The sequence below is a fragment of the Mobula hypostoma genome, chromosome 3 (genome assembly GCF_963921235.1).
Source record: "Mobula hypostoma chromosome 3, sMobHyp1.1, whole genome shotgun sequence".
NCBI lineage: Eukaryota > Metazoa > Chordata > Chondrichthyes > Myliobatiformes > Myliobatidae > Mobula > Mobula hypostoma.
In genome coordinates, this window is record NC_086099.1 from 49,158,032 (window position 1) to 49,185,059 (window position 27,028).

General features: G+C 40.9%; 1 protein-coding gene across 1 annotated transcript in view; it reads right to left on the bottom strand.

Annotated features, from left to right (window-relative positions):
• Positions 1-1,113: 1,113 nt before the first annotated feature.
• Positions 1,114-27,028, bottom strand: part of srek1ip1 (SREK1-interacting protein 1) — a 30,124-nt gene continuing 4,209 nt past the window's right edge. The window contains exons 2-5 of the mRNA XM_063042111.1: positions 22,784-22,831; positions 10,650-10,793; positions 5,767-5,842; positions 1,114-3,194 (exon numbers count right to left, since the gene is read on the bottom strand). Of these exons, the coding sequence (XP_062898181.1) occupies positions 3,005-3,194; positions 5,767-5,842; positions 10,650-10,793; positions 22,784-22,831 (458 nt within the window). The 3' untranslated portion in view covers positions 1,114-3,004. The remainder of the gene's footprint in view (positions 3,195-5,766; positions 5,843-10,649; positions 10,794-22,783; positions 22,832-27,028) is intronic.

Below are 27,028 nucleotides of genomic sequence, written 5' to 3' on the forward strand. Positions count from 1 at the left end.
TGAAGAGGGCTTTACAAGTGGTGGATTGGGTTGTATCCACATTTTGTAGGATTTTCAATTCAAGGGCATTGGTGTTTCCATGCTAGGCTGTGATGCAGCCAGTCAATATATTCTCCACTACACATCTATAGAAGTTTGTCAAAGTTTTAGATGTCAGGCCAAATTTTTGCAAACTCCTAAAGGATTCGAGGTGCTATCGTGCTTTCTTCAAAAATGCACTTACATCCTCTGAAATTATAACACTAAGGAGTTTAAAGTTGCTGACATCTCTGATCCTCCAATGAGGACTGGCTCATTGGCCTCTGGTTTCTTCCTCCTGAAGTCCATAATCAGTTCCTTGGTCTTGTTGACATTGAGTGAGAGGTTGTGGCACCACTCAGCCAGATTTTCAATCCCCCCTGTATGTTGATTTGCCACCACCTTTGATTTCGCCTACAACAGTGCTGTTAGCAAACTTGAAAAGGCATTGGAGCTGTGCATAGCCACACAGTCATAAGTGTAAAGGAGTAGAGCAGGCAGCAGAGCACACACCCTTGTGGTGCACCCATGCAAGGTTGTTGCTGTGATAGCACCTAGACAGTAGGTCTACTTCTTTCCTGTATGCCTCCACATCATCATCTGAAATTTTGCCAAGAATAGTTCTATTGTCAGCAAATTTATAGATGTCATTTGAGCTGTGCCACACAGTCATGGGTGTAGAGAGAGTACAGCAGTGTGCTGAGCAGTCATCCTTGTGGTGTGCCAGTGTTGACTGTCAGCGAGGAGGAGATGTTATTTCCTAACCGCACAGACTGTGCTCTCCCAGTGAAGAAGTCAAGGATCCTGCTGCAGAGCGAGATACAGAGGCCCAGGTTTTGGAGCTTGTTGATTAGAAGTGAGGGTATGATAGTGTTGTACACTAAGCCGTAGTCAATAAACAGCACCTTGATGTAGGTATTACTATTATTCAGGTGATTTAAGGCCAAGTGGAGAGCCCCTGCCATCCCACCTATACTTTCCTCCAAGCCACACTGGGATAATCAGTACTGGGTAAAAATCACTTATAATCATTAGTACAAGTGGATCAAATTTTAAAGCTATGTAGAAATTCTATGCAGCAAAATACCCAGAAAAGTCAATTTTAATGCATGTTTTAAGCAGATTGATAAAATTACATAATACAGTATTTAGAAAACGCTCATGTTTTGTTTTGTGTACAGATACAGTAATTTCCATATTAAAACATTACGGACTTCATTTGAAAGAAGCATTATATCCCAGTGTCTGCTAAAATATACCAAAATGACTTTTAATTTTATGTTTGCTGCATAAAAAATCTTTATTGTATTTAACTTCCAGGCTTATCTGATTATGTCATTATGCCAGAATTCTCTATGAACTGATGACTGACACTAATATGCTAGAGAGGAGAAAATTTCAATTACAGATATTGCTACCCTTCAAGATTAGCAGTGAGTACCATTACTTCAATCCTATTAAATCCCAGATAATGAGTTTTTAATAAACCACACACCTAAGTACCAAATTTTACATATTTTGAAGGCAAATGGACTATTGAACTTTATTGCAAGAATTGTGGTGTACAGATGTAGGGAACACAAGCTTCAAGAATTCAGATACTAATGAGGTCACACTTCAATACTATAAACTCCATCCAAGAAATTAACCTAATAAACCACTGTCAATGGAGAGCAGTTTCATTTGAAGTATTTCCAGGATAGAGGGCTAACTTACTAAGAAAGATTGAACCTCACTGAAACATACAGGGTTCTGATGGAACTTGACAGAGTGGATTTTATATTTCCCCTGCTGGAGACATCTAGAACTGGAGATCATAAGGATGAAAAGCTTCAGGCACTTACAGGAAATGGATGAACACGGGAGACAGAGAGTGGAAACTGCATTGAAATTGTTCTATATTGGGATAACAGTGGAATTATTCTGAATATGACAATAAAGCAACAATGGGCCAAAGCAATTCTGAAGCAGATATAAAAACCTTCTGACACTATGCTACATTGACCTGAGAAAAATCTACTGCCTCCCCTCTAAAATACTGGTTCACTTTGCCATGTCTATGAATACCATTTCTTGGGTACAAATAATAATTTACTTAATACAACAGAGCAATTATTATACACCAGTAAAGACCAGGTTTACATTAACTAGCTATGTATATTTTAAAAAAATAAATTTGCTTACAACAGATAGAGCAGAATGTTTTGAAACATTATTCCAAAACTATTTTCTTACTGAATATTATTGTGTGGCATTGCTTATAAACTAGGGTAACGAATAATTTACTGGAGTTTACTCCAAATGTTTTAAAATTGATCCTACAGTCAAAAATGTATCATATTACTGGAACTGATCTTTGAGGAAAGACAAATTATTGAGGAAGTTTTGTCCGGCATGTCAGTCAGAATTAGGCTATTACAAAAAGATGTCTGAGTTAAAATGAATCAGTTGAATTATATACATTTACAGAAATACATATTTTTAAAAATAAGCAGGGAAATGTCAATAAACTGTAAGACTGTTACATAAAGAACAGTTCCATACTACATTTCTAAACATAGAGATAAATCCAATAATTATATTGATTGTATTGGAAAGCTGTCCAAAAAACATTCTTTATAAATACTGAATTTTTAAAAATATTTGTTTGAGTGCATTGTATAGTCTGTGTAATGGATCAAATACTGACTTTGAGGTATCAAATGGTAATCCTTCACTATTAATGATCATTTGAGTTTTCAATAAGTGATATTGTAAACTGTTCAAACATTTTCCGTGTACAATTCAGCAACAAAAGAAAATGACAAACAAAACTTCCACTGGAATAAGGTGTATATTTCTTATAAATTTGAATAATTTGCAGCAGTCTCTAATTTGCAAAGAAATGTTCACAAAACTGGGAGTCATTCCCCACCACACAGAAAAGTATTTAAAAACAAACTGCCTTCCGTTACAGATCTGTGACTAGAAAAGTGTATGGAATCAGTCAATCACTATCAGAAGAGGAACTAAAACTTTCTGATGACGATGAAGAAGTGGCTTGGTCCTTTTTCTTCTTAACTTTCTGGTGATGCTTGTGACTTCTATGTTTTCGTTTCTTATTTTTCTTTTTCTTCTTAATAACATGATGTTTCCTGCTCCTTTTTTCACTTCTGTCTTCACTGGATGAACGGGATCTTAAAAATTAACAAATTTAATTAAACATCAGCCACTGTTCTTCCCCTGCCCCCCAATATCCATAGTAACATGAGATGGAAGGTCTGCTGACTCAGTAGTATTTCCAGTTGTCTTAGTTTTTTATGGTTCCAATCAGAACCATGGAGACTGAAGAGCACAGTCAGACTACCTGAATCACATTAAGAAAGAGGACTTGCATTCAAGTCCCTATTGATCAACCATCACAAAGGGGAAAGGCATGCCTTAGATTTAGTTCCACTCTTCCTGTATTTAACCTGCTATCACTGGTGTTGGACCTGACTTCCAACAGTATCATGTATTTGCATCACTATTAGGAACGTACAGGGCTATTATGCATATCAGGAACAGGGAGAATTCCATTACATATTAGATCTACACTAAAGTATATATAGAGCGCTAAAGTACAAGGGGACATGGATGTAGGAAAGGAGTGAAATGGGCACTGTGTGACTGTCAATTTTTTTTTTTTTTTTTTTTAAGAACATTTAGAGTATTTTATGTTACTGATTTGAACTGGTTAAATGTGCAATAGGGCCTAAAACAGGATGAAACTAAATTTTGTTTTAATGGCATTTGGCAAGTTATACTTTTAGATGTAGATTTTAGATTTAGATTCAACTTTATTGTCATTGTGCTGAGTACAGATACAAAGCCAATGAAATGCAGTTAGCACCTAACCAGAAATGCAAAGAATAGTGTTATTTACAAAATAACTGTGATTGAAAAGTAAGTGCCACAGCACACAAATATAAAAGTACTGAGACAGTACAATATGGGTGCAATACTCAATACTGCTTAGCGCTGTGATGTGAGGTTCAGCAGGATCACAGCCTCAGGGAAGCAGCTCTTCCTGTGCCTGCTGATGCAAGAGCGGAGGCTCCTGTAGTGCCTACTGGATGGGAGGAAAGTAAAAAGTCCATGTTTAGGGTGAGATGCATCCTTGATAATGCTTTTCACCCTGCCCAGGCAGCGCTTATGGTAGATGTTCTCAATGGTGGGCAATTGGGTGCCAATAATCCACTGGGCAGTTTTCACCACACACTGGAGTGCTTTGCGGTCCGATACGGGAGGCGAGCTTTCTTGATGCTCCGCAGGAAATAAAGGTGCTGTTGCGCCTTTTTGATCAGGATGCAGGAGTTCAGGGACCAGGTGAGATCATCGGAAATGTGGACACCAAGGAATTTCAAGCTTGATACACGCTCCACTATAGCTCCGTTGATGTAGATGGGGACGTGAGTGTGGCTCCTAGCATGCCTGAAGTCCACAATGATCGCCTTGGTCTTCCGGGTGTTAAGGGCCAGGTTGTTGTCGGCACACCATGCGGCCAGGTGCTGGACCTCGTCCCTGTAGGCCGTCTTGTCATCCCCTCGGATCAGGCCAACCACCGTGGTATCGTCTGCAAACTTGATTATGGAGTTAGAACCATGTACAGGAATGCAGTCATGGTGAAAAGGGAGTACAGAAGAGGGCTCAGCACACAGCCTTGAGGCACGCCGGTGTTCAGGGTGAGAGTGGAGGAGGTGAGGTTGTCTAACTTAACAGATTGGGGTCTGTTAGTCAGGAAGTCCAAGGTCCAATTGAGCTGATACCAAGCAGGTGAAGTTTGGTGATCAGCTTGGAGGGGATCACAGTATTGAATGCCGAACTAAAGTCAATGAACAGCATTCCGACGTAAGAGTTGGGGCTGTCCAGGTGGGTCAGGGAAGAGTGAAGTGCCATGGAGATGGCATTCTCCTTTGACCTGTTGGTGTGATAGGCAAATTGATGGGGATCCAGGCTAGTGGGCAGACAGGATTTCAGATGTGATAGAACCAGTCTTTCAAAGCACTTTGCAATGATAGGGGTGAGTGCAACTGGGCGGAAGTCATTCAGGCCCGCGGCAGTGGAATGCTTCGGCACTGGCACGATGGTGGCGATCTTGAAGCTTGTGGGGACGACTGACTGGGTCAGGGACAGATTAAAAATGTCCGTGAAGACCCCGGCCAACTGCCCTGCACAGACTCTGAGCACACGGCCAGGTATTCCATCCGGACCAGCTGCCTTCCGTACATTCACCCTGCTCAGGGTGGCACAAACATCGGAGGTGGAAAGTGAGAGAGACAGTTCACCAGGTGGGAGATCCGCTTTGAGGGTGACCTCCTTGTTCTCTCGGTCAAAGCGAGTGTAGAAGTAATTGAGCTCATCAGGGAGGGAAGCAGAGCTGGAAGGGGGCACAGTACTAGGCGGTTTGGCTTACTATATGTTGTGGAAGGCTTGCAACTCAAAGTGAGGGCACAGATTTTGTGATGGAGACAAACTGCGATTATTCTGTATGTCTATAATTGATGTTAGTTTTTCTATATAATGTGTATACATCTATTGATGACTATAAGAATAAAGTCATCAGATATACAAGAGAGGGAAATATCCACTCTGATTTTAAATTTTTTAAATGTGATCAACGGGTCAAATACAATATCTTGGAACTCAGATTCAAAACTACTGAAATCAGTTGTGAGAAGTTACATTGTGCATAACATAAATTCTTTATCCAGTCATCAGCCTATTTACCTTTTTCTTTGTTCACCTCTTTTATCTTTCCTTTTCTTCTTGTGATGGTCTCTCTTCTCATCATCTGGTTTTGTTTCTACAAGAGGTTACCCAAGGAAAATGTAATTATCTGGATAACTGAATGTTTCACATCTTAAATTGATCTAATTGATATTATTGTTTATTTTATCTCTGCTCCATCTGCTATCCCAATTATATAATCCATTTCCAGTTCAAGTTCTCTGCTTCCTATTATTCCAAATTACTGATGATCATCACAATGGGGAAATCTGTTAACAGGGAATACATTCGATCTTTAGAACAATATATTTATATGGACAATGAAGGTCTGATAAGCAAAGAGAGAGTTCAAATTATATGGTATCCATACAGTAGTGTAGTAAAGTGAAACCTCCCCCACCAAAAAAAACCTGCTGATGGCAGAAATCTAACACAGAAATAGAAAACATTGGAAATATTCAGCAGAACTGGCAACATTAGTGGGAAGTGAGACATTACAGGTCAAAAGCACTTCATCAGAGCTTTGTCTCTCTTCCCACAGATGCAGCTCGACCTTCAAAGCACTTTCAGTTTTTATTATATTTGTAAGTGCTGGATACAGAAACATGATAAGGAATTTGAGATGCACTCACACAAGATACACCTAAGTTCAGAAACTTAGAAACTGAGTGAAGGCCCTTCAAATCTGAGATGAAATTTATTTACTTATAGATATTGGATCTTTACATTGGGAAATCAGTAAATTTCTGCAAAGGACAAGAGATTTATTCTTTCAAACTGCATCCTAACAGTAGCACATTTATCCATCATTTTTTTAAAAATTGAGATATTGGATTACCAGTGGTATAGGCAAATTTTAAAATTTTGTTTTAAAAGACATAGAAAAGCTGGCTGATATCAAATAAGATTCAAATTGAGACTGACCATAGGTCAAACAAAGTTCTGTTCCAAATACCATGCATGTTTATATGTGTATTTCCCCCATAATTTTGTTTTCCAAAATAACAGTGACAAAATTAAAAATACTTCTGAGCACAAACCTTCCCTGCAATGAATAGCACGCCTTTGTGGCTTAAATTTGGTGGATCAATGTTCAATGAAAAGCTTTACCATATTAATACTGCATTGATTATTTTAAAAAGTCTTATTTGTGGAAGTGTGAAAATGTGGTTCTGATTATGCACTTGCAGTTTTTGTATCATTTTCCAAAACATTTAAAAGATGAGGAACATAAAGATTAAAGGTTAAAGAAACAGATATACACATGCATTCAAAGGCATCAATCACAAAAACACCCAAGTTTCATCCGCCTGAATGACACAGAGAAGTTTTTAAACCAACCCATAATACTTAACATTCTCTTCTTCAGTTACCCATCGAAATCCGATGACGACGTCCACCCCTTTAACGGTGAGATCTTTGATGACGATACAGTCCCATCCAGGACCCACAAGCTCTATTGCAGGTGGGACATGTATATGTGGTACTGGTGGCAACCATGGCTGCATTTCTCCTGGCTCTCTTCTGCTGTCTTCTGGTTGTTCTTTCCATCTCCAAAATACGAACCCCGTCCCTACACAGCTGTCGCCAAGTGGTACGGTCAGCAGCAACATCCTCCAGGTCCTCGGGTCTGATCTTGCACTTCCTTAAAGCATTCTTCATCTGATCCTTATAGCGCTTCTTTGGCCCTCCAGCTGAGCGTCGACCATGATGTAGCTGGCCATATAACACTCTGTGAGGTAGCCGACATGGGGGCATCCTTATCACATGCCCCAGCCACTGCAGCTGATGCTGGGTGATCATGGCCTCAATACTTCTGCAGTTGGTCTTTACAAGTATTTCAGTGTGAGGCACCCGCTCACGCCAGGTAATTCCCAGGATGCGCTGAAGGCAGTTTAGTGGAAGCGCTCCAAGGACTTGATGTGACGGTTGTAGGTTACCCAAGCTTCACAGCTATAAAGGAGGGTGGTGACACAGACTGCTTGGTATATGGGACCTTTGTGGAGGGATGAAGTCTCTGTTCCTGTTCTGAAAGACTCTACGCCGAAGTCTCCCAAAGGCGGCTGATGCCTGTTTAATGCGGCTCTGGATGTCATTGTCAATGCCGCTATCCTCAGACAGAATGATCCCCAGATATTTCAAAGATGGCATTACTGACAGCTTTTCATTACCAACAGTGAAGGCAGGTAGAGTGGGTGGGACACTAGTACTCCATTGGCAAACCACTTATGTCTTGGTGGTATTGACAGTCAGCCCCATCCTGCTGTACGCTCTCACCACCACAGCAAGGACAGTCTGAAGATCCTCCGGAGTATGGGCCACAAGAGCACAGTCTGCATACTGCAGCTTCTGGACCCGCTCTCTACGGAGTTTGGTGGAGCCTCCTGATGTCAAAGAGGTTGCCATCTAATCTGACATCCACTGCCACACTGCTGCTGTCTTCAATCTTGTTGTGGAGAAGCTTGGTAACACACAAGGGGTAGTTGTTAAAGAGCACCGGCGCTAGCACACACCCCTGCCTCACCCCTGTGCATACAAGGGAGGGTTCAGACTCTTGTCCTCCTATGGTCACTCGAGCAGTCATCCCAACGTGGAACGAGCGGAGGATATTAACAAATTTATTGGGACAGCCAAACCTGAGGAGGACGTCCCATTAAGAGCTCTCTTTGCACAGTGTCGAATGCTCTGGAGAGGTCGACCAGGGCCATAAACAGGTTCTGATGCTGCTCCCGACACTTTTCCTGAAGCTGCTGGGCTGTGAAGATCGTGTCGATCGTGCTCCAGTCCTTCTTAAATCCACACTGCGATTCAGGAGGCATTGACGCGGTGATGTCGCTGATGAATCTCTGAAGCACCACCTTAGCCAGGACCTTTCCAGCAACAGAAAGGAGTGATATGCCCCTACTATTGCCGCAGATGGCCTTGTCACCCTTGTTCTTATAAATGACAACGATGTTTGCATTTCTGCATTGCTGTGGGATGTTCTCATCAGTCCAGGCCTTGGTGATGTACTGGTAGACGGTTTGCATACACATGTACCCTCTGTTCTTCAGCAACTCAGCAGGGATATTGTCAGTGCCAGGGGACTTGTTGTTCTTAAGGGAATGGACAGCTGATAGAACCTCCTGGAAGGTTGGTGGTAGACTGAGGTCGTGGATAGGAGGAAGTTCAGGCAGTTTGTCCAGGATGGTGGGGTCTGCGTTAGAGTCCTGATATAAGCAGGGTGTTAAAATGCTCAGCCCACCTCAGCAGAATGGTATTCTGATTCTTCAGAAGTGTTGGACCATCTGCTGTTTTCGGGGGAGTAACGCATCGATTTATTGGGCCGTACATGGTTTGACAGCATTGTAAAAATTATGCATGTCATTATTATCGACAAAGGACTGGATTTCATGTGCCTTTTCAGTCCACCACTCATTTTGTATTGCCTTTTGCACTTTCCTCCAAGCTGCCTGATGCTGATCGATGACGGGTTGTCTAAAGTTGCCCGGTGTGCTTTGTGCATGTCCTTAAGCAAGTTGTAGATGGTGTCTGAGTTATCGTCAAACCAGTCTTGGTGGTTCCTGCCCTTATGGCTGATGGATTGGGCTGCTGCCTCATAGAGCACAGAGCTGATATAAGTCCACTGTTGTTCCATGGTATTTTCTGAGCTCAGACAAGGTTCTAGTTCCCTTAGTTTCTCAGCAAGGATGCGTCGAAACTCACTTCTTGCTTCTGTGTTTCTCAGGCGGTTGCAATTTAGCCGCTTTTTATTGGGTTTTTGCAGCTGCAAGGGGGGACGCACTTTCATATGGAGCTTGGCCACAATCATACGGTTGTCAGTCCAGCACTCTGCACCTCTCATGGCACCGGTGATGAGAACATCCTTGATGTCACTACGTCTCACAATGATGAAGTCGATCATGTGCCAATGTTTAGAGCAAGGGTGCATCCACGAGGTCTTATATTTTGCCTTCTGCTGGAAGATGGTGTTGGTTATGGTAAGGTTTTGCTCAGAGCAAAGAGTAAGTAGCCTCATGCCATTTACATTCACCTTGCCAATACCATGCCTACCTAGCACTCCACTCCATATCCTGTTTTTCTGTCCCACCCTAGCGTTGAAGTCCCCAAGCAAAAGGATCTTATCATTCTTAGGGATCCGACAAAGAGCTTCATCCAATGTCTGATAAAAGCATTCCTTGGCCTCATTCTCAGATGGCAAAGTTGGTGCATAGGCACTGAGAAGCAAAGCATAACATTTCTTTGCCGGGGGATACGGAGGGTCATTAGTCTTTCACTAATGCCAACAGGTGTTTCTGTGAGACTTGGTAGAAAGGTGTTCTTGATGGCAATGCCTACACCGTGGAGATGTTTAATATTTAACATTAATTCTCTCTCCATAGATGCTATTCACCTGTTCAGGAATTAGTGCTTTTATTTCAGATTTCCAGCTTCTAAAGTTTTTTCCCTGCTTTTTCATCACATTGTTTCGCTTCAGCTTGCTTAGTTTTGCTCAAGTATTTTTCAAAAAAAAGATTAATCCTTTTTCATTTACAGTTGTTATTAAATGGGCTAATAATCATGAGGAAATTCCATGCATACAGTAGATCATGAAGTATAAACACTTATTGTGTCCTGCAAAAGCCCGCATCTCTTCAGCCTCTGGGTCTGGATCTTGTCTTACACATTTCATTCTTTAATTTCCACCATAACTTTCCTTCCTGAAACCATTATTACATATCATTTACATACCTTCTCTAGGACCTCTACAAAGGTGGTGCAAGTCATTCATTTGTTGCAAATTGTTCACATTTCTAGAGACATACACAGTGATTAAAAACCAATGTGGCCAATTATAAATCACATTGCTTATTTTTAAAATTAAATAATAAAGTGAAATGTACCTTTTTCATTAATAATTTCCTGCAATTGCTTAAGTTCTTCTTCTTCTTCCGTGTCCTCACTACTGGTACTACTGACGTCCAGAACAATATCTTTTTTAGGGTCCACACGAACAAAATTTCGACACTCAAAAGTTAGATGGCCAGCTGGAAGCATAAAAATTATTTATTATATAAACACTAAGTAAGATCTGTGAACAACTGACAGTGCAACACTCAATTCATAGTTTGGTGAATAACAACACAGACTTTGCCCCATGCAGCTGAACATAAATTCAATTCAGGCGGCAGAAACATTAATAAGCAATAACATTTAGGATACACAAGTTGTAGAAACATTGCCCTTAAAGGAGAGTTTAACTCTGGAAGTTATGATCATCAATATCTTGGGATCACCAATGATCAATAAGTATCGTCAGCCATAATTATGTCATGGTTACTAAAGCAGGTCAGAGCATGGTGATATTGCTCTCAGTCTCTCACATCCCAACTCCTCAAATTGGTATCAAAATGCTGAACTCACCAATATAAAATAATCCTCTGCACTTGCATAGATTAGTTATGGTACTTGAGAAGCCTGATTGACACCTGACACCTGATCCACTGGTTTAAAACATCCATTCTATTGGAGCCATGTATCTATTTTCTGTCTTTCTGTATTGTATTTTGTGTTGTGCATTTGTTACGGGTCATGGTAATTTGTCACGTAGGTTGGGGCTCGGTAGAAATAAGTGGGTATAGTTATGTATTCACGCTTTGTCTTAGTTAGTTAAGTTTAGTCTAGTTGGCTGGAGGCTAACGAGAATGATCGTTTTTGCTGACCGCTTACTCACGCTTATTTCTAATATCACTACAAGATTGTTTGTCTTTGTTGGTTTCGTATTAAAGGATCGAACGTACTCTTTTTCAACTTGGAACTTAGTTACTTGGAAGCACATCATACAGTGTCAACTCCTGTACTCAGTCTCTCAGTGGTCTTGGTTTGTTTTCAAGCAACAGCTATATTTTGTCTACAAAAATGAATAGCCAATAAAAAACAAACATCAGTCTACCGTAGGATTATTGGTGACCTTCTGTTGATTCATGCTGTGTATTTGTGGTTTGAACACAGTTTTGAATTTTCAGTGCTGCCTGTCCATTGGGGACCGTTGTATGATTGTATGCTGTTTGCCTGAGGGTTTGGCCCTTCCTTTTTAATGAAGTGCTGAAATATCGTCCTGGTGGTTGTTATTTGAATTTGGTCTGCTTTAAGCACTGTAGATGTGTGGACCGTTTGGTTGAAACCTATGTTTATTGAAAGGAATATCACCAGTGTGTTTTGCAAATGTGCTGTGGGTGAAGAGAGAGTTAATTGCGAGTTGTGCAATAAGGAGAAAGTAACACTAGTGAATCGAAGCATGGAACTGACATTAGTGACCTTGAAGTTGGGGCTAGCAAAAGAGACATTAAACTTACTGGGAAAGCTTGAGTGGATAGAATTGAAAATCTTCAAAGGAAGTTTAAAACAAATGTGAACAAAATTAAAGGTTTAATACCATCAATTAAGGATGTTATGACAAAGAAATAAAAATCCCTTACAAATGCAATTTTAACTTGAGGACTTCGCTAATCTCTGTGAAACTGTTGCTAAGCAACATCACATGTTAATCTCAGTACTTCCCAAGGACAAACAGGACTAACAGAATGAATGTCAGCGGTGCATTCATAGCGGTTGTGAAACAATGGTTGATCCAAACATGTTACATTGAAGGTCAAGTTGCTGCAGCAACTGAATATTGAATTGAATTGAATTGACTTTATTACTTACATCCTTCATATACATGAGTAAAAATCTTTATGTTACATCTTTGTCTAAATGTGCAATTTATAGTAATTTATAATACATAGTATGTACAAAAAAAAGGACAGTCAATATAACATTGAAGTACAATTGTATCAGCAAAGTACAATTGTATCAGCATGAATTAATCAGTCTGATGGCTTGGTGGAAAAAGCTGTTCCAGAGCCTGTTGGTCCTGGCTTTTATGCTGCGGTACCGTTTCCCAGACGGTAGCAGGTGTTACAGTTTGTGGCTGGGGTGACTTAGGTCCCCAATGAACCTTCGGACCCTTTTTACATACCTGTCTTTGTACATGTCCTGAATAGTGGGAAGTTCACATCTACAGACGTGTTGGGCTGTCCGCACCACTCTCTGCAGAATCCTGTGATTGAGGGAAGTACAGTTCCCATACCAGGCAGTGATGCAGCCAGTCAGGTTGCTCTCAATTGTGCCCCTGTAGAAAGTTCTTAGGATTTGGGGGCCTATGCCAAACTTCTTCAACTGTCTGAGGTGAAAGAGGCGCTGTTGTGCCTTTTTCACCACACAGCCGGTATGTACAGACCACGCGAGATCCTCAGTGATGTTTATGCCGAGGAACATAAAGCTGTTCACCCTCACAACCCCAAGTCCATTGATGTCAATAGGGGTTAGCCTGTGTAATCCACAACCAGCTCCTTTGTTTTTGTGACACTGAGGCAGTGGTTGTGTTTTTGACATCACTGTGTCAGGGTGATGACTTCTTCTCTGTAGGCTGCCTCATTATTATTTGAGACTAGGCCAATCAGTGTAGTATCAGTGCCATCAGGTGATGTTTCTCAAATTCCAAGGCATGTTTTGACTATGCATATAGCAGAGGACCCACAAGATGATGTAAACCTGAGTGACAAGGTGTCAAATGTCAGCACTCGAAGTTCTGCTGCAGGGAGAGCATCTTCTGTATCTAGTACCTCCTCTGTACGCATTAAAATAGAGACTGATTTAGCTGCGTCAATCACACATCAACCATTATTGAAGGGCAAGCATGCACTTGAACAGCAAGAGGAACAGCTACAGAAAAGAAAGGAGCAGCTTAAGTTGCAGGAAGAAGTTGCCACACAGATAGTCGAAGTTAACGTGCTGAGGGCTCCAAGTGTGGCGCGTAATAAAAGTCCTCCAGGACAGTTCTATGGTGTGAATTTCTATATTGAAAAAGCACAGAGAAAAACAAAAACACTCAAAGCCAATGCTGATTTATTTTTTTCCTCAAGTGTTTGTGAAACATGAACAACAGGTAGTTCAGGATGTTTACTCTCAGTCTGCACTAATGAGGCACTCTGAACCCACATCATATCCAACAGCTCAAAGGCCTCATGGGGCATTCAATTACAGCATGAAAACACACTCGTTTCAGATGGTAGAAGTCCAAGTAGTATTAGTCATGAGGAAGCAAAATTAAATAACAACCGTTTTGGCATAACAATAGCACATTTCATCTGTGCCTAAAAGAGAGATTCAAATCTTCGATGGTGATCTATTGCAGTATCATGCATTCATGAAGGCTTTTGAAAACAGCGTTGAAGCCATAATGACTACCTCTATTTCAGTGAAGAGTACACTAGGGGTTGCCCTACAGAACTTGTCAAAAGTTGCCAACATATCGACCCCAAGAGAGGATACGTAAAAGCCAAGGCTTTACTACAGGAACAATTTGGTGTTGAATAGAAAATTGTATCCACCTACATGCAAAAGGCTCTTTCTTAGATACCTATTAAATCTAAAGATATCAAAGCTCTTCAAGACTACAGTCTTTTTCTTTGAACCTGTTATAATGCCATAGAAGAAGTGCAGTACATGTGTGAGCTGGACATGCCTGCTAATATGTATTATCATAAAGAAATGGTCCTGTGTGCTGAGAGACAAACGGAGAATGGTGGTCTGTAAACTGCATGAAAGACACAACCATAAGACTTTTGCTAACATTATTGGTTTTATTGAAAGGTAAGACAGGATTGTATCAGATCCAGTAGTTGGGAATATACAGGATGCTCCATCACTTGCAATAAGCAAATGTGTGAACAAAACTAAGTCACAACTTCATTCTAAGGCTAAAGGAAGCAACTTGGCCACTACTGTGACCGCTGTGAAAAGTAAAGCTAAAACTGAGCCTGGAACTAATGAAAGGGAAATGGTCTCGTCAGCTAAAAAGATCTGTCTGTTCTGCAAAGGTGAACACATATTGGATACATGACCTCAGCTGGAGAAAAGGGCTCAAAATGAGAAGATTGCCTTCCTAAAGGAAAATGGTGGCTGCTTGGGCTGTTTGTGTACAGGACACATCAGCAAGGATTGCAGTAAGTGTCTTTCATGCAAGATATGCAGTGGCATCCCAGCAAACCTTATATTCACTCTGACGAAAAGAGTGCAGAATCAGACACAGCAGTGAGTTGTGCTCTGGTATCAACTGGCCTTACAGGAACTGGCGATTATGATTGTAAACTTCCCATTATTCCAATACAAGTGAAGTCCAAGAAGGGTAACCAGAGTGGTTTCTTATGCTTTCCTAGATCAAGGGATTACAATAGTGTTCTGCACAGGGGGCCTAAAGGACAAGCTCAACCTCACAGGGAAAGTACATTTATTCTCTTACATACTATGGGTCAAGAGAAAGCCATAAGTAGCTACATTGTTTCAGGATTGGAAGTGGCTGGTTTATATAACACCCTGGTTAAGATTTCTACTTCTATGCTGAGGTATTTTTTATTTTAGCAGATTTCTGCAAACGCAGTGTGTCACAGAACATAGAACAGAAAACATACAGCGCAATACAGGTCCTTCGGCCCAGAATGTTGTGCCGAATATGACTTAATTTAGAAATTACCTAGGGTTACCCATAGTGCTCTATTTTTCTAAGCTCCATGTACCTATCCAATTCTCTTAAAAGACCCTATTGTATTCACCTCCACCACCGTCGCCAGCAGCCCATTCCACACACTTACCACTCTCTGCATAAAAAACTTACCCTTGACATCCCCTCTGTACCCTCTTCCAAGCACCTTAAAACTGTCCCCTCTCGTGTTAGCCATTTCAGCCCTGGAAAAAAGCCTCTGACTATCCACATGATCAATGCCTCTCATCATCTTATATACCTCTATCAGGTCACCCCTCATCCTCCGTCGCTCCAAGGAGAAAAGACAGAGTTCACTCAACCTATTCTCATAAGGCATGCTCCCCAGTCCAGGAAACAGCCTTGTAAATCTCCTCTGCACCCTTTCTATAGTTTCCACATCCTTCCTGTAGTGAGGTGACCAGAACTGAGCATAGTACTCCAAGTGAGGTCTGACCAGGGTCCTATATAGCTGTAACATTATCTTTCGGCTCTTGAACTCAATTATGGTTGATGAAGGCCAATACACCGTATGCCTCCTTAACCATGCAGTCAACCTGCGCAGCAGCTTTGAGTGTCCTATGGACTCGGACCCCAAGATCCCTCTGATCCTCCACACTGCTAAGAATCTTACCATTAATACTATATTCTGCCATCATATTTGATCTACCATGTCCTGTTAGTAAGCTTCACAGACTAATGTTTTGGCTTCAGCTAAAGATAAGGAGCGATTTTGTCCAACTTAGGAATATTGTATCAGCCACTCAGGTTCGTCTTGGTACATGTTGTAACTTTCTGCCCAGTGGGATGTGATGGAAGATTCGGGAGAGCTGGGCAGGACCAGATTTCTGAAGGACAGTAGTTTGGTTTGGGGTCCTTTGGCAGGAGCTGCAGAATGCAGCACAAGGGAAGATAGTTGCAGAACGCCGCTCAAAGGAGAGATCCCATTGTAAGAAGTGCTTTGTGCAGGCAAATGGTTCCAAGGAGGAAGTGCCAGTACTCCTGAGTTAGCCAATTCATTTGAGATGGTCGAGGGAAATTTGAACTGTGGTTGGTGTCTTTCACATAGAACGTGGGTTCAGTGTGTCAGTAAAGTGATATATCTGACTACTTCAGAAATGAGCTCCATCGTTAATGTGCATGTTTAGACTGGTTGAACTGTAATGGGACTTTTTAATTTTCTTTTTCTGTTAACTGTTTGCTAAAGTTGAAAAATTGGTTAATATACTTCCTTAGGAATTTTATGTCACTGTACGATCTGTCATTTCCTGATGAACGATAACTGTGTATGCGGCAGTATTTACACAGCATTCACCACAATTGATGTTCCCTCATCGGAACATCCCAACTTTCCCGTTTGGTTGAACCCAAATCATACCGAGCTAAGATGTGTTATTTATGGAAGGTGGCCTTCTCACCACTGAGTCACATGGCTGTTTGCAGAGTTAGCTAATAAGCCAAGTTTGTATACAAGCCCCAGTGAGAGAGATGCACTTAGATGGTGAAAACTATTACGAACTACCTAACATCTATACATGGGAAAGACATCTACAGAGGGAATATTCCACATCAGAGGGATCTGCAGGGCTAGTCTCAACTGAGACATGTCCATTTGCCAGAGATTGATTTAGGAATTGATCTGATGATAGGGACGAATGTGCCTAATGCATTGGAGCTGTTGCAAGTGATTCACAGTGTTAATAATGGATTTCATGCAATCAGAACATTGTTGGTTTGGACTGTGAATGGACCACTGAAAGGAGACAATGGTGATGACAGAGACCATGCTCAGCCTGAGCTGACAGTTAACAGGATCTCAGTTTTGAAGTTGGATGAGCCGTGGCAGTGGCAGTTTAAGGCAGACTTCCCTGAAAGTAGTCAAGATGAACAACCTGGTCTGTCAAGAGAAGACAAGTTCATGGAGCTGGTTATGAATTCTGCAAAACTGGTGGATGACCACTACCAGATGGGTTTATCTTTGAGAAAGAAGGAAGTTAACAGCCAAATAACAGGAAGGTTGCAGAACAGCATGCTCTAAATCTAAGGAAGAGGCTTAAGAAGGATTTGTCATTTCACACTGACTACACTGCTTTCATGAAGGAAAAGGTTATGCCGAAAGAGTGTCAGTAGAAGATATGGAACACAATGGTGGGAAAGTCTGTATATTCCACATCATGGAGTTTACGACCCCAGAAAAGTGACCTCAGCCAAGACATGGTGGTATATTTCTTTGGAGCAACTTCATCATCAAGCTGTGCCAACTTTGCCCTTAGAAAATGCACAGAGAACAATGAAGAAGAGTTCAGCATTCAATGGATAACGTTTTGCATTGCTTCTATGTTGACGATTGCCTTGCATCAGTGTTCTCTGAGAAAGAAACAGTATCTCAACCATGACCTTGTATCCATTTATGTTAAAGATGGCTTTCAACTCATAACATAGAGAAGCAACAAATGTAGTATGCCATCAGTGAAACCAGAAGAGCAAAGAGAGAAAGACATGAAGCTTTTCATTTTGGATCAAGGTACCCTCGGTGGAGAAAGTACTGGGTGTACAGTGGTGCATTCAGTCTGACACTTTCAAGTTTAAGATCACAGTCTAGATAGACCACTCACAAGAAGGAGGATCCTCTCCACAGTTAGTTCCATCTATGATCCTTCAGGAATCTAGAGACTGGTTGTGCTGTCTGCTAAGAAGATCCTGCAAGAGCTACGTAAGAAAGAACTGGGCTGGGATGACACTATACGAGCATCAGTTGCTCATGAGTGGACAAGCTGACTGAAAGAACTCTGCCAGTTGGAAGACTTCAAGGTTGCTATATGTTTGAAACCTCTGGATTTTGGAGAAGTTACTGCTACAGGTACACCATTTTACACATGCAAGCAAAGATGGCTATGGAGCAGTGATCTACCTATTTTTGCACAACACGTATTCTCAGGTGCACAGCGCTTTTACCATGGGAAAATCTAAGGTAGCTTTGTTGAAGTCAGCTTCCACCTCTCATACAGAGCTCATCGATGCTATGATGGCAAGCCGTAGGGACACATTATGAAGAAGGAGTTGTACATGGAGCTTCACAACTCAGGTTTTTGGAATGATAGTACTTATGTGCTGAAGTATATCAAAAATGAAACTTCCAGGTTCTGAATATTCATTGAAAACTGAGTTTCAGAAATTCTTGAGGTCTCACAGGCTACTCAATGAAGGTATGTAAACACTTCAAGCAACCTGACAGATGTGGTTTCTAGAGGGTTGAATGTGAAAGCATTTCTGAAGAATGATATATAGGTATCATGGCCTCAATATCTTCTCCAGCCTGTGAATCCTGATTGTTCTGGAGAATTTCTGCTGGATGATCTGGAAGTCAAGAGGAGTGTTACAATGAATGCTGTGCAGATTGAAGAGGAGGTGCATGCGATAACACGTATAATCCATCACTTCTCATCTTGGACCCGTTTGAGGAAGACTGTGGCTTGGATTCTTAGATTAAGAACCTGCTCTTGTTTTGTTGTCAGAAGAGGAAGCAACTTGAAAATCACTATTGCTCAGTCTGACTTGGATGAAGAACAACAAGGCTATTCTTTGGAGAGGGAGATTGAGAAGGCCAAAGGTCAGACTAGTCAAGGTTGTCCCTCAGTGGAAGATCTCAGAAAGGTTGCAATGGAGATCATTGGGTTTTGCCAAAGAAAGAGATTTTCAGATGAACCTCTGTTTACACGTGTAAGAGTGGACTACTTTGGACCTTTTGAGGTGAAGAGCAGAAGCAGTACAATGAAGAGGTATGGGGTCACATATGCCTGTCTAACTAAGAGTGGTTCACAATTAACTGGCATCTTTAGACACAGATTCCCTTGTTAATGCACAGATGCTTTATAGCAAGATGAGAACAGGTTCATGAACTATGCATTGATAATGCAACAAACTTTGTTGGAGCTAGTGTAATTTGCAAGATGCCATTGAGAAGTGCAATCATTCATGGATCGGTGATGTCCTTCAGAAAGAAATTAAGTGGATTTTTAACACCACCCCCCTGCCCCACCTGGTTCATTTCATGGAGGAACATTGATTGTGATTCTGATTGATCAGGTCTGTCAGAAAGGTCCTCAATTTTACCATGAAAGTACAGAATCTTGATAAAGGGAGTTTGTAAAGTGAAGTAGAGGCTATTATCAATGGTCGTCAATTACTAAGGCATCCTCCAATTCCAATGATTTTGAAACGCTAGCACCCAACCATCTGTTGCTTCTGAAGACCTCAGCATCATTACCACCAGGCGAGTTCCAAAAGGAAGATATTTATGCTCATCACAGATGAAAGCAAATCTAGTACATGGCAAATGTGTTTTGGAAATGGTGGGTCAAGGAGTACATCAGAAACGGTCAGGTATAAAACGCAATTTCCTCCCAGGAAACACTCTGCTATAGTTGATGACTCTGCACCTTGAAACTCAGGGGTAACAAAATCCCCCAATAGACACCGTCCTGATAAGGACACTTCATCACTGAGCAAAAATCCTTAGAATCCTTATCCAATAATGTAACTCAATGGCCTTTAACACATGAACTGAAGCAGTCCAAACAGTTGCCACTTCAGTTTCTTCCCAAGAGGGCCAGCCCAAAGAATATTTTTTTTTCTCTGCAAAATTAAGAAAATACAATAAATATTTATTCACAGAGGTGCCCCAAGGGTAAAAGCAACTTAGTCACAAAAAGTAGCTAAAGGATAGAAGGTAAAAATATTACTGAACAGGTGCCCTTTCGACTTTAGAAAACTATCTCCTGGATTCAGTATTGGGTACAGTTGTTTTTACTCTTGGCTTGGGTGTAAGTACAATTTTGAAATCTGCAAGTGATTCAAAGCTCTGCAACACAGTGAGCATGATTTCAGGAGGACACAAGCAGAACATTAAACAGGTAGGACGTGGCAGATGCAATTTGATGTGGCGTGAAATGATTTGCCTCTGGTGAAACAAAATGAGATACAATATTACCTAAACTGAGAATGGCTCTACTGCAGAGCACATGGACGCCTATTTAATTGTTTTAAATGTGGCAGGGTATATCAAGAAAGTAGTTAAGAATGGGGTACTTAGCTCTGTAAATGGTGCACTGAGTACAAAAACATGAAAGTCATAATAACCTTAACAAACCTCAGATTTAGCTTCAGAATAATGTGTACAATTCAGGGCATCACTCCTTTGGAAAGATGTCAAGGTTCTGTACAGATTATGCAGTCATATGGAGAGTCTGGAGAAGTTGGGATTGCTCTCCTCACGGTAGAAATGTTTAAGAGAAGACCTAATAGAGGAATTCAAAATTATTAGCAGTTTTGTTAAAGCAAGAAAAGTGAATTTACTTCCTTTGGCAGGTCGCAGATTTAAAATAACTAATAATAGGACCAGGGAGGAAATGAGGAGATACTTCTGCATACAGAAGATTAATATTCAAACATATAACACAAATGAGTGGTTGAATCAATTATGATTGATCATATAAAAAGGACATGTACACATAAATCATTTTACTGATTTGTAAAGGAAATAGCAAGGAAGTGGAATTAAATTTGATGCTTTAATCAAGCAGCAGGCACAGCTTCCTCTAGTGCTATAATATATTCTGAAATTTAAACTCCATTTGAATTCTTACTTCATTAAAAACATTCCTTTATCTGACAATTCCTAACTTTATCTCATTCTTTAACCCTTCTTCCTCTTTCTGAGAGGCATTTTATCTTCCTTTATCTCCACCTTCTCATCACTGCTTTTCCCTTTTAAAAATGCACCTTAAAGGTCCAGATCACTTTTGCTAAAGCTAGTATCCATTACCTAGACATCCTAAAATGTCCTTGAGAAGATAATGGTGAGCCACTTTCTTGAACTGCTTCACTCCTTCTTGGGAAAATATCCCTAATGTGCTATTGGGTAGAGAGTTCCAGAATTTAGACCAAGCAATGATGGTATGTGACTTGGATGGCAACATGAGATTTTCACTTGCCTGAAGTTTTTGTATTTTTTGTTTTTAGAAAGCTTGGACTTAAGGAGGGGTTGTCGAGGAAGAATAACTGCAATGTATTTGATAGATTATATATAATGCAGCTTCTGTGCACTGGCAGTGGAATCAAGCTATAGTGCAGCAAGTGGGGAATGAATCAAGACTGTTTTTTAAAAATAATTATAGAGCTTCTTCAGTGCTGTGGGAGCTGCATTTATCCAGGCAAACAGAGAATATTCCATCATATTCATGCCTCCAAAAATGGTGTAGAGGCTTTGGGATATTGGGAAGTGAGTCACTTGCTGCTGGTTACCCAGACTCTGACCTGTTTTACTTGCATTTCTGTAAGTAATCACTGGTGATCCCTTGGACATTGACAGTGGAGCAGCAATGGTAATGCCACTGAACTTCAAAAGGTAGATGATTAGACTCTCAATATCTTTGAAGATGACTGGTATTGGGCAATTTTGTGGCATGAATGTGTCACCATCCATGCCAAATGTTGTCTAGATCCTTCTGCATACTAAATGATCAACAACCATATTTAAATGTTATCTTGAGCATGCAAAACATCCTAAATGTTCAAAGATGTTTTAAAAGACTTGAAGAGATTAGGAAAAAAAGTTGAAGGTGCTGCTAGTGAATTGTGTTTTAAACTGACTTTACAGACATAGAGCAAGATAATAGGATTTAGAGAGCTAGCATAAGTATAACTTAAATAATAATTCAACCGTGCAAAGTTGCATCTGAAACAACTAACAGGAGTTAATTTCAGAACTAAAGTAGTGAATGCAAATGAGGAACTTTGCTGCACAACAGTTAGTTTAATTAAAAGAAAATCCTTGTGTGGAATACAACATGGACAGTTTCAATTTTATTCACAAAGTCAATATGTTGATTGATAATGTCTTTCCCTACATAATTCAAATAAGAAATTGTGTTCTCCCCTCTCCACTCATACTCATACGCTCAGTCCCTTTGTTACCTGTGCAAAATTTATATTGATTGCACTATTACCTAAATATCATGAAATATGACTAGGGTCAGCATTTTTTTTTCCTCTCTCAGAATGTCTGTCACTCTCAGAGTGACTTGAATAGTTGTGACTCTAAAGTTGGCATATTTGTGGAAATATAATTTTATGCACTAACGAAACAAAAGTGTAGAGTTAAATAAAGCTTAAACTAAGCTGTGACAAATCCAGATATCATGTGGCGCAGGTAACTGAACCTCGATTATTTATAATAAATAGCAGACTCTTTAATTTGTGATCAGTGAAAATTATTCCCCCTTATCAGAAATAACAATTATAAAAGAAAAAAAGGTCAAACCACCAAATACCCAAAAAAACAAGAAAATGGTGGATTCTGAAATTTATCAGTCAGACATTCCTGCCGGTCTGAAGACCAGAAAAAAGTTCTCTACTACCAATAGAGTTTAATAATTTTCAATGTTTACTACTTACGATATCCACACTTCTTGCATCCTGCTCGGATACTGTCTTTATTTGGGCCTGAAATAAAGTATTTTTAAATTAAAACGGATTTAGAACAACCGTGCTAGAATAAGAATGCATGATGATTTTTTTTTTATTTAATGCATCTTTCTTTGTCATTTCAAAACACTTGAATACATGCAATATCTTTCATGGTCTCAGGGCTGCAAAAGAATTTTACAGAGAATAGAGTATTTCTGAAACACAGTTGTCTTCTTTGAAGGCTGAAACTCAGAGTCAAGGATGACACAACCACTCTAGTTTCAATGTCTAGAAGAAGCTTGCAAATGAATTGGTTTACTGTGAAGTAGGTACTGTACACCAGATACTAGATTATCTTGATAGACTGTAATAGCAAAAGAGGTTAATGACAATAGGAGACCAAGCTCTACTACACAGACTTAGTATATGTAAATTCATACATATACACATTGTTTAAGCACACACAGATATACCCTGACCACAGACATACACGTATGGACAAAAATACATTCTCATCTAAGCAGCACACACAAAATGCTAAACTCTATTCATTAGCCCACTCCACCCCGTTTCATTCCCAATTATAAGCTCCTCACACCTTCAGTTCACCATGTGTCCCCTTACCTCTTCTTCCCCATAATCCCCTCACTCTCAGCTTCTCCTTCAGTCAGACCTACTTGGAAACCCTTGGCTATTTCAACCTCAATGTCAAAATGAAATCTGTCATTTAACTTTGTCTTTAACAGTTCATTGAAAAAAAGTTTAATTATCTCCCAATTCTTACATAAATGCCTCTATTCACTTCATCATCCCAGAAGCACCTGGAAATGTTGTTCTGCAAATTCTATGTTAGATTAATGCACACTTCTGTCATCACCTCAACATTTATCTCATCTTTCTTGTTGCACCTTACTTCCAGCAAAATTCCTGATGGAGTGGAGCTATTCACAGGACATGGGAAACTCTTCAACTTATGCATTCTCACTCCAGAATTAAGGTCACCACAACCTTGGTTATTCAGCTGCTGTACACAGACACACATGTATGTACATGTTTGGAGGTGCAGCTGCAAGTCATTGTTCATACATTCACTGAAGCACGAGTGAGAATGGGCTGTAACACTGAATAAGCACAGGTCCTCTCCCAAACCTCCCTCTAACAAGATCCTGAAAAATACGGACTGCTTCCAATAACTCGAGAACCAATCACAGAGAAGGCAGACATCAATGATTAAATTCGATAGCGCAAAGATGGCGTGCGACAGCTCACTGGTAGTTAAAAAGGCAGGAGTTTCAACTAAAAACATCCCTAAAAAAAAAGCAACACACATCAAAGTTGCTGGTGAACGCAGCAAGCCAGGCAGCATCTCTAGGAAGAGGTACAGTCGACGTTTCAGGCCGAGACGCCCGAAATGTCCACTGTACCTCTTCCTAGAGATGCTGCCTGGCCTGCTGCGTTCACCAGCAACTTTGATGTGTGTTGCTTGAATTTCCAGCATCTGCAGAATTCCTCGTGTTTATGCCTAAAAAAACATTTTTCTGAGGCAAACTGTGTTAAATTATCACCGCAAACAGCGAGGGGGTGAGTGATAGTGAGGCAAGTTTAGGGAATAAGCCAAGATGGTGTGTTGTAGAATTGATGCAGATGGAGTAAGCCATTTGGAGAGGAGAAGTTGGGACAGAGGAGATTCAATGCCTGTACAACTTGCCTGAGTGCGAGGTTGGATCGCTCTGGATGCCGATCTGATTTGAAGAGCTTGAGAATGGCTTCAGGCAGGATGGCGAAACCTGGGCTTGGAGCGAGTCGCTGGGCAGTGTGGTCTAGGCTCCAAGCCCTTCGTAGTAGTTGGGTCCTAGTGTGTGGCACATTCCGCTGTTTAGACAATTTAAACACCAGCCCAGATCGGAGATGAGATTTTGCTCGTTGTCCACTATGTTCACTCCTCTCTTCAGGGCACTGGAGCCTTTCGCTGCTGTGGTGTTTGGTCAATTTAAACACTGGCCCAGATAGACTGAAAAGGCAGGGTGCCAGGATCCAAGGCAAGAGCCAATTTCACTCGCTCTCCATGATGGTCACTGCTTTCTACATGGCACTGGGACTAGGAAGATTGCCCCAGCTGCTGTGCTCCATGCCTTCTAATATGATGAGCTGATAAGCGAGGCTTTGGGTCTACTCCGGGCTGTCCTGGGGTTCGGATCTGAGGACTCAATTTGGTTTGGAATGTTGTCGTTTGCATGATTTGTGTTTTTTTCCCCCTTTCTCTTGTACATCAGGTGTTGGTCTTTTTTTTCTTTAATTGGGTGCTTTTGGATTTCTTGCTTTGTGGCTACCTATAAGCAAGCAAATCTTTGATAATAAATGTAATTTGAAATTCAATAAAATCTTTAGTGTGCCACACAGACTTTGACTAGCTGAGGAAAAAGTATACTTGAAGATCACAACCTCAGACCAGTATGAAGCTGAAAGTCTACCAGACTACAGCAATCTTGATGACTAGCAGAGCAGGCCAGTCAGCTGCTCTAAAGGAGGAGGAACATTTAGGATGACTCTGAGCTCTCCAGGAGTATACTGAAGCCTGACTTAACATCAGAAGCACACCAGCTCCTGAGCCACTATTTTCCTCTTCAGTCAGTGCCTCTGGATTACAGATGGTTTCTTTGACTCCAGTTCTGTGGGATCCAAGCTGACTGATGAGGCCAATATCAGACTTACAGATTTTGCCACTGGTAGAGATGGGGGTGGGGGGTGGGGAAGGGGTACCAGAAGGAGATTCACTCAATACACTTTCAGCAATGAATATGAGTGCAGGAAGGGGATAGACAGCTTAGTGACATGGCGTCATGATAATAACCTTTCCCTCAATGTCAGGAAAACAAAAGAGCTTGTCATTGACTTCAGAGAGAGGAGTAATGCACATGCCCATGTCTACTTCAGTGGTGTAGAGGTTGAAAGTTTCAAGTACCCAGGTGTGAAAATCACCAATAGGCTGTCCTAGTCCAACCAGGTGGATGTCATGGCCAAGAAAGCTGACCGATGCCTCTGCTTCCTCAAGAGGCGAAACAAATTCAGCACATCCCCATCAGCTCGTCGCAATATTTATCCATGTACCATAGAGAGCTTTTTGTCTGGATGCATAATAGGTTGTTATGGCATCTCCTGCGTGTAACTGCAAAAACCTTCATGACCTGCACACATTCTTTCCCACATGGCTCAGCACAACACAGAAACTTGCCACCACTCCAGTGACTCTGTCTACACTTGTTGCTGCCACAGTAAAGCAGCCAGCATAATCAAGGATCCCACCCACCCCAGACATTCTCTCTTCGCCCTTCACCCATCAGGCTGAGGATACAAAGGCCTGAAGGTACATACCACAAGGCTCAAGAATAGCTTTAAATCCCACTGTTATCACACACTTGAATGGATCCCTTGTACGTTAAGGTGGACTCGCTATGATCTTGCACTTTATCAGTAGCTTTTATACTTAATTCTGCATTGTTATTGTTTTACCTTATTCCAGCTCAATTTATTGTGCAATGATTTGGTCTGTATCAACAGTAGGCAAGAAAAGCTTTTCACCGTATCTTGGTACAGGTGACAATAATAAACCAAAATGAAAAAAAGGCTTCTTTGTATCCTCCGTACTATATCAAATGCTCCAGCGTATCCTGAGATACCCATGGCTAAAGTGCACTCCTTTCCAGATCCCCTCATAATCCAACACCGTCTCAGATCTTGGAACACAGGCAACACTCTCAACAACTTCCACAAAGTAAGTTCCCAAAAATAGTAACATGTAACAGCTTTGTAATATTGATTTTTGGATATTCATCCTGCTATCCTCTAAAATAGTTTTGTCTATCCGAGAGGAAAGAAAGGACATAGTTGCGGTATCTCATTTGAAACGTGTGTATTAACATGCTACAATGTAGAAGAATTGGAATAAACTGAATTACATTAATGTGATGATATGACACATTATTTTTCATTGTTATTTTCCTTCTTTTGAAGTGTTGACATCTTGCTGTGATCCAATTTTATAGCCAGCACTGGTCGTTCAGTTCTCATCTGATTTAGCATTTTCCCTACAGATAGTGAATGCCAGCACTGTACCCACCCAATGATGTACAACAAGTCATCAGAGTTACTTTCTTGAACTACTATAGTGCTTGTGCTGATGACAATCTTCCAATGATGTCAGGTACAGAGTTTCAAGAATTTTCCAAATCAAAG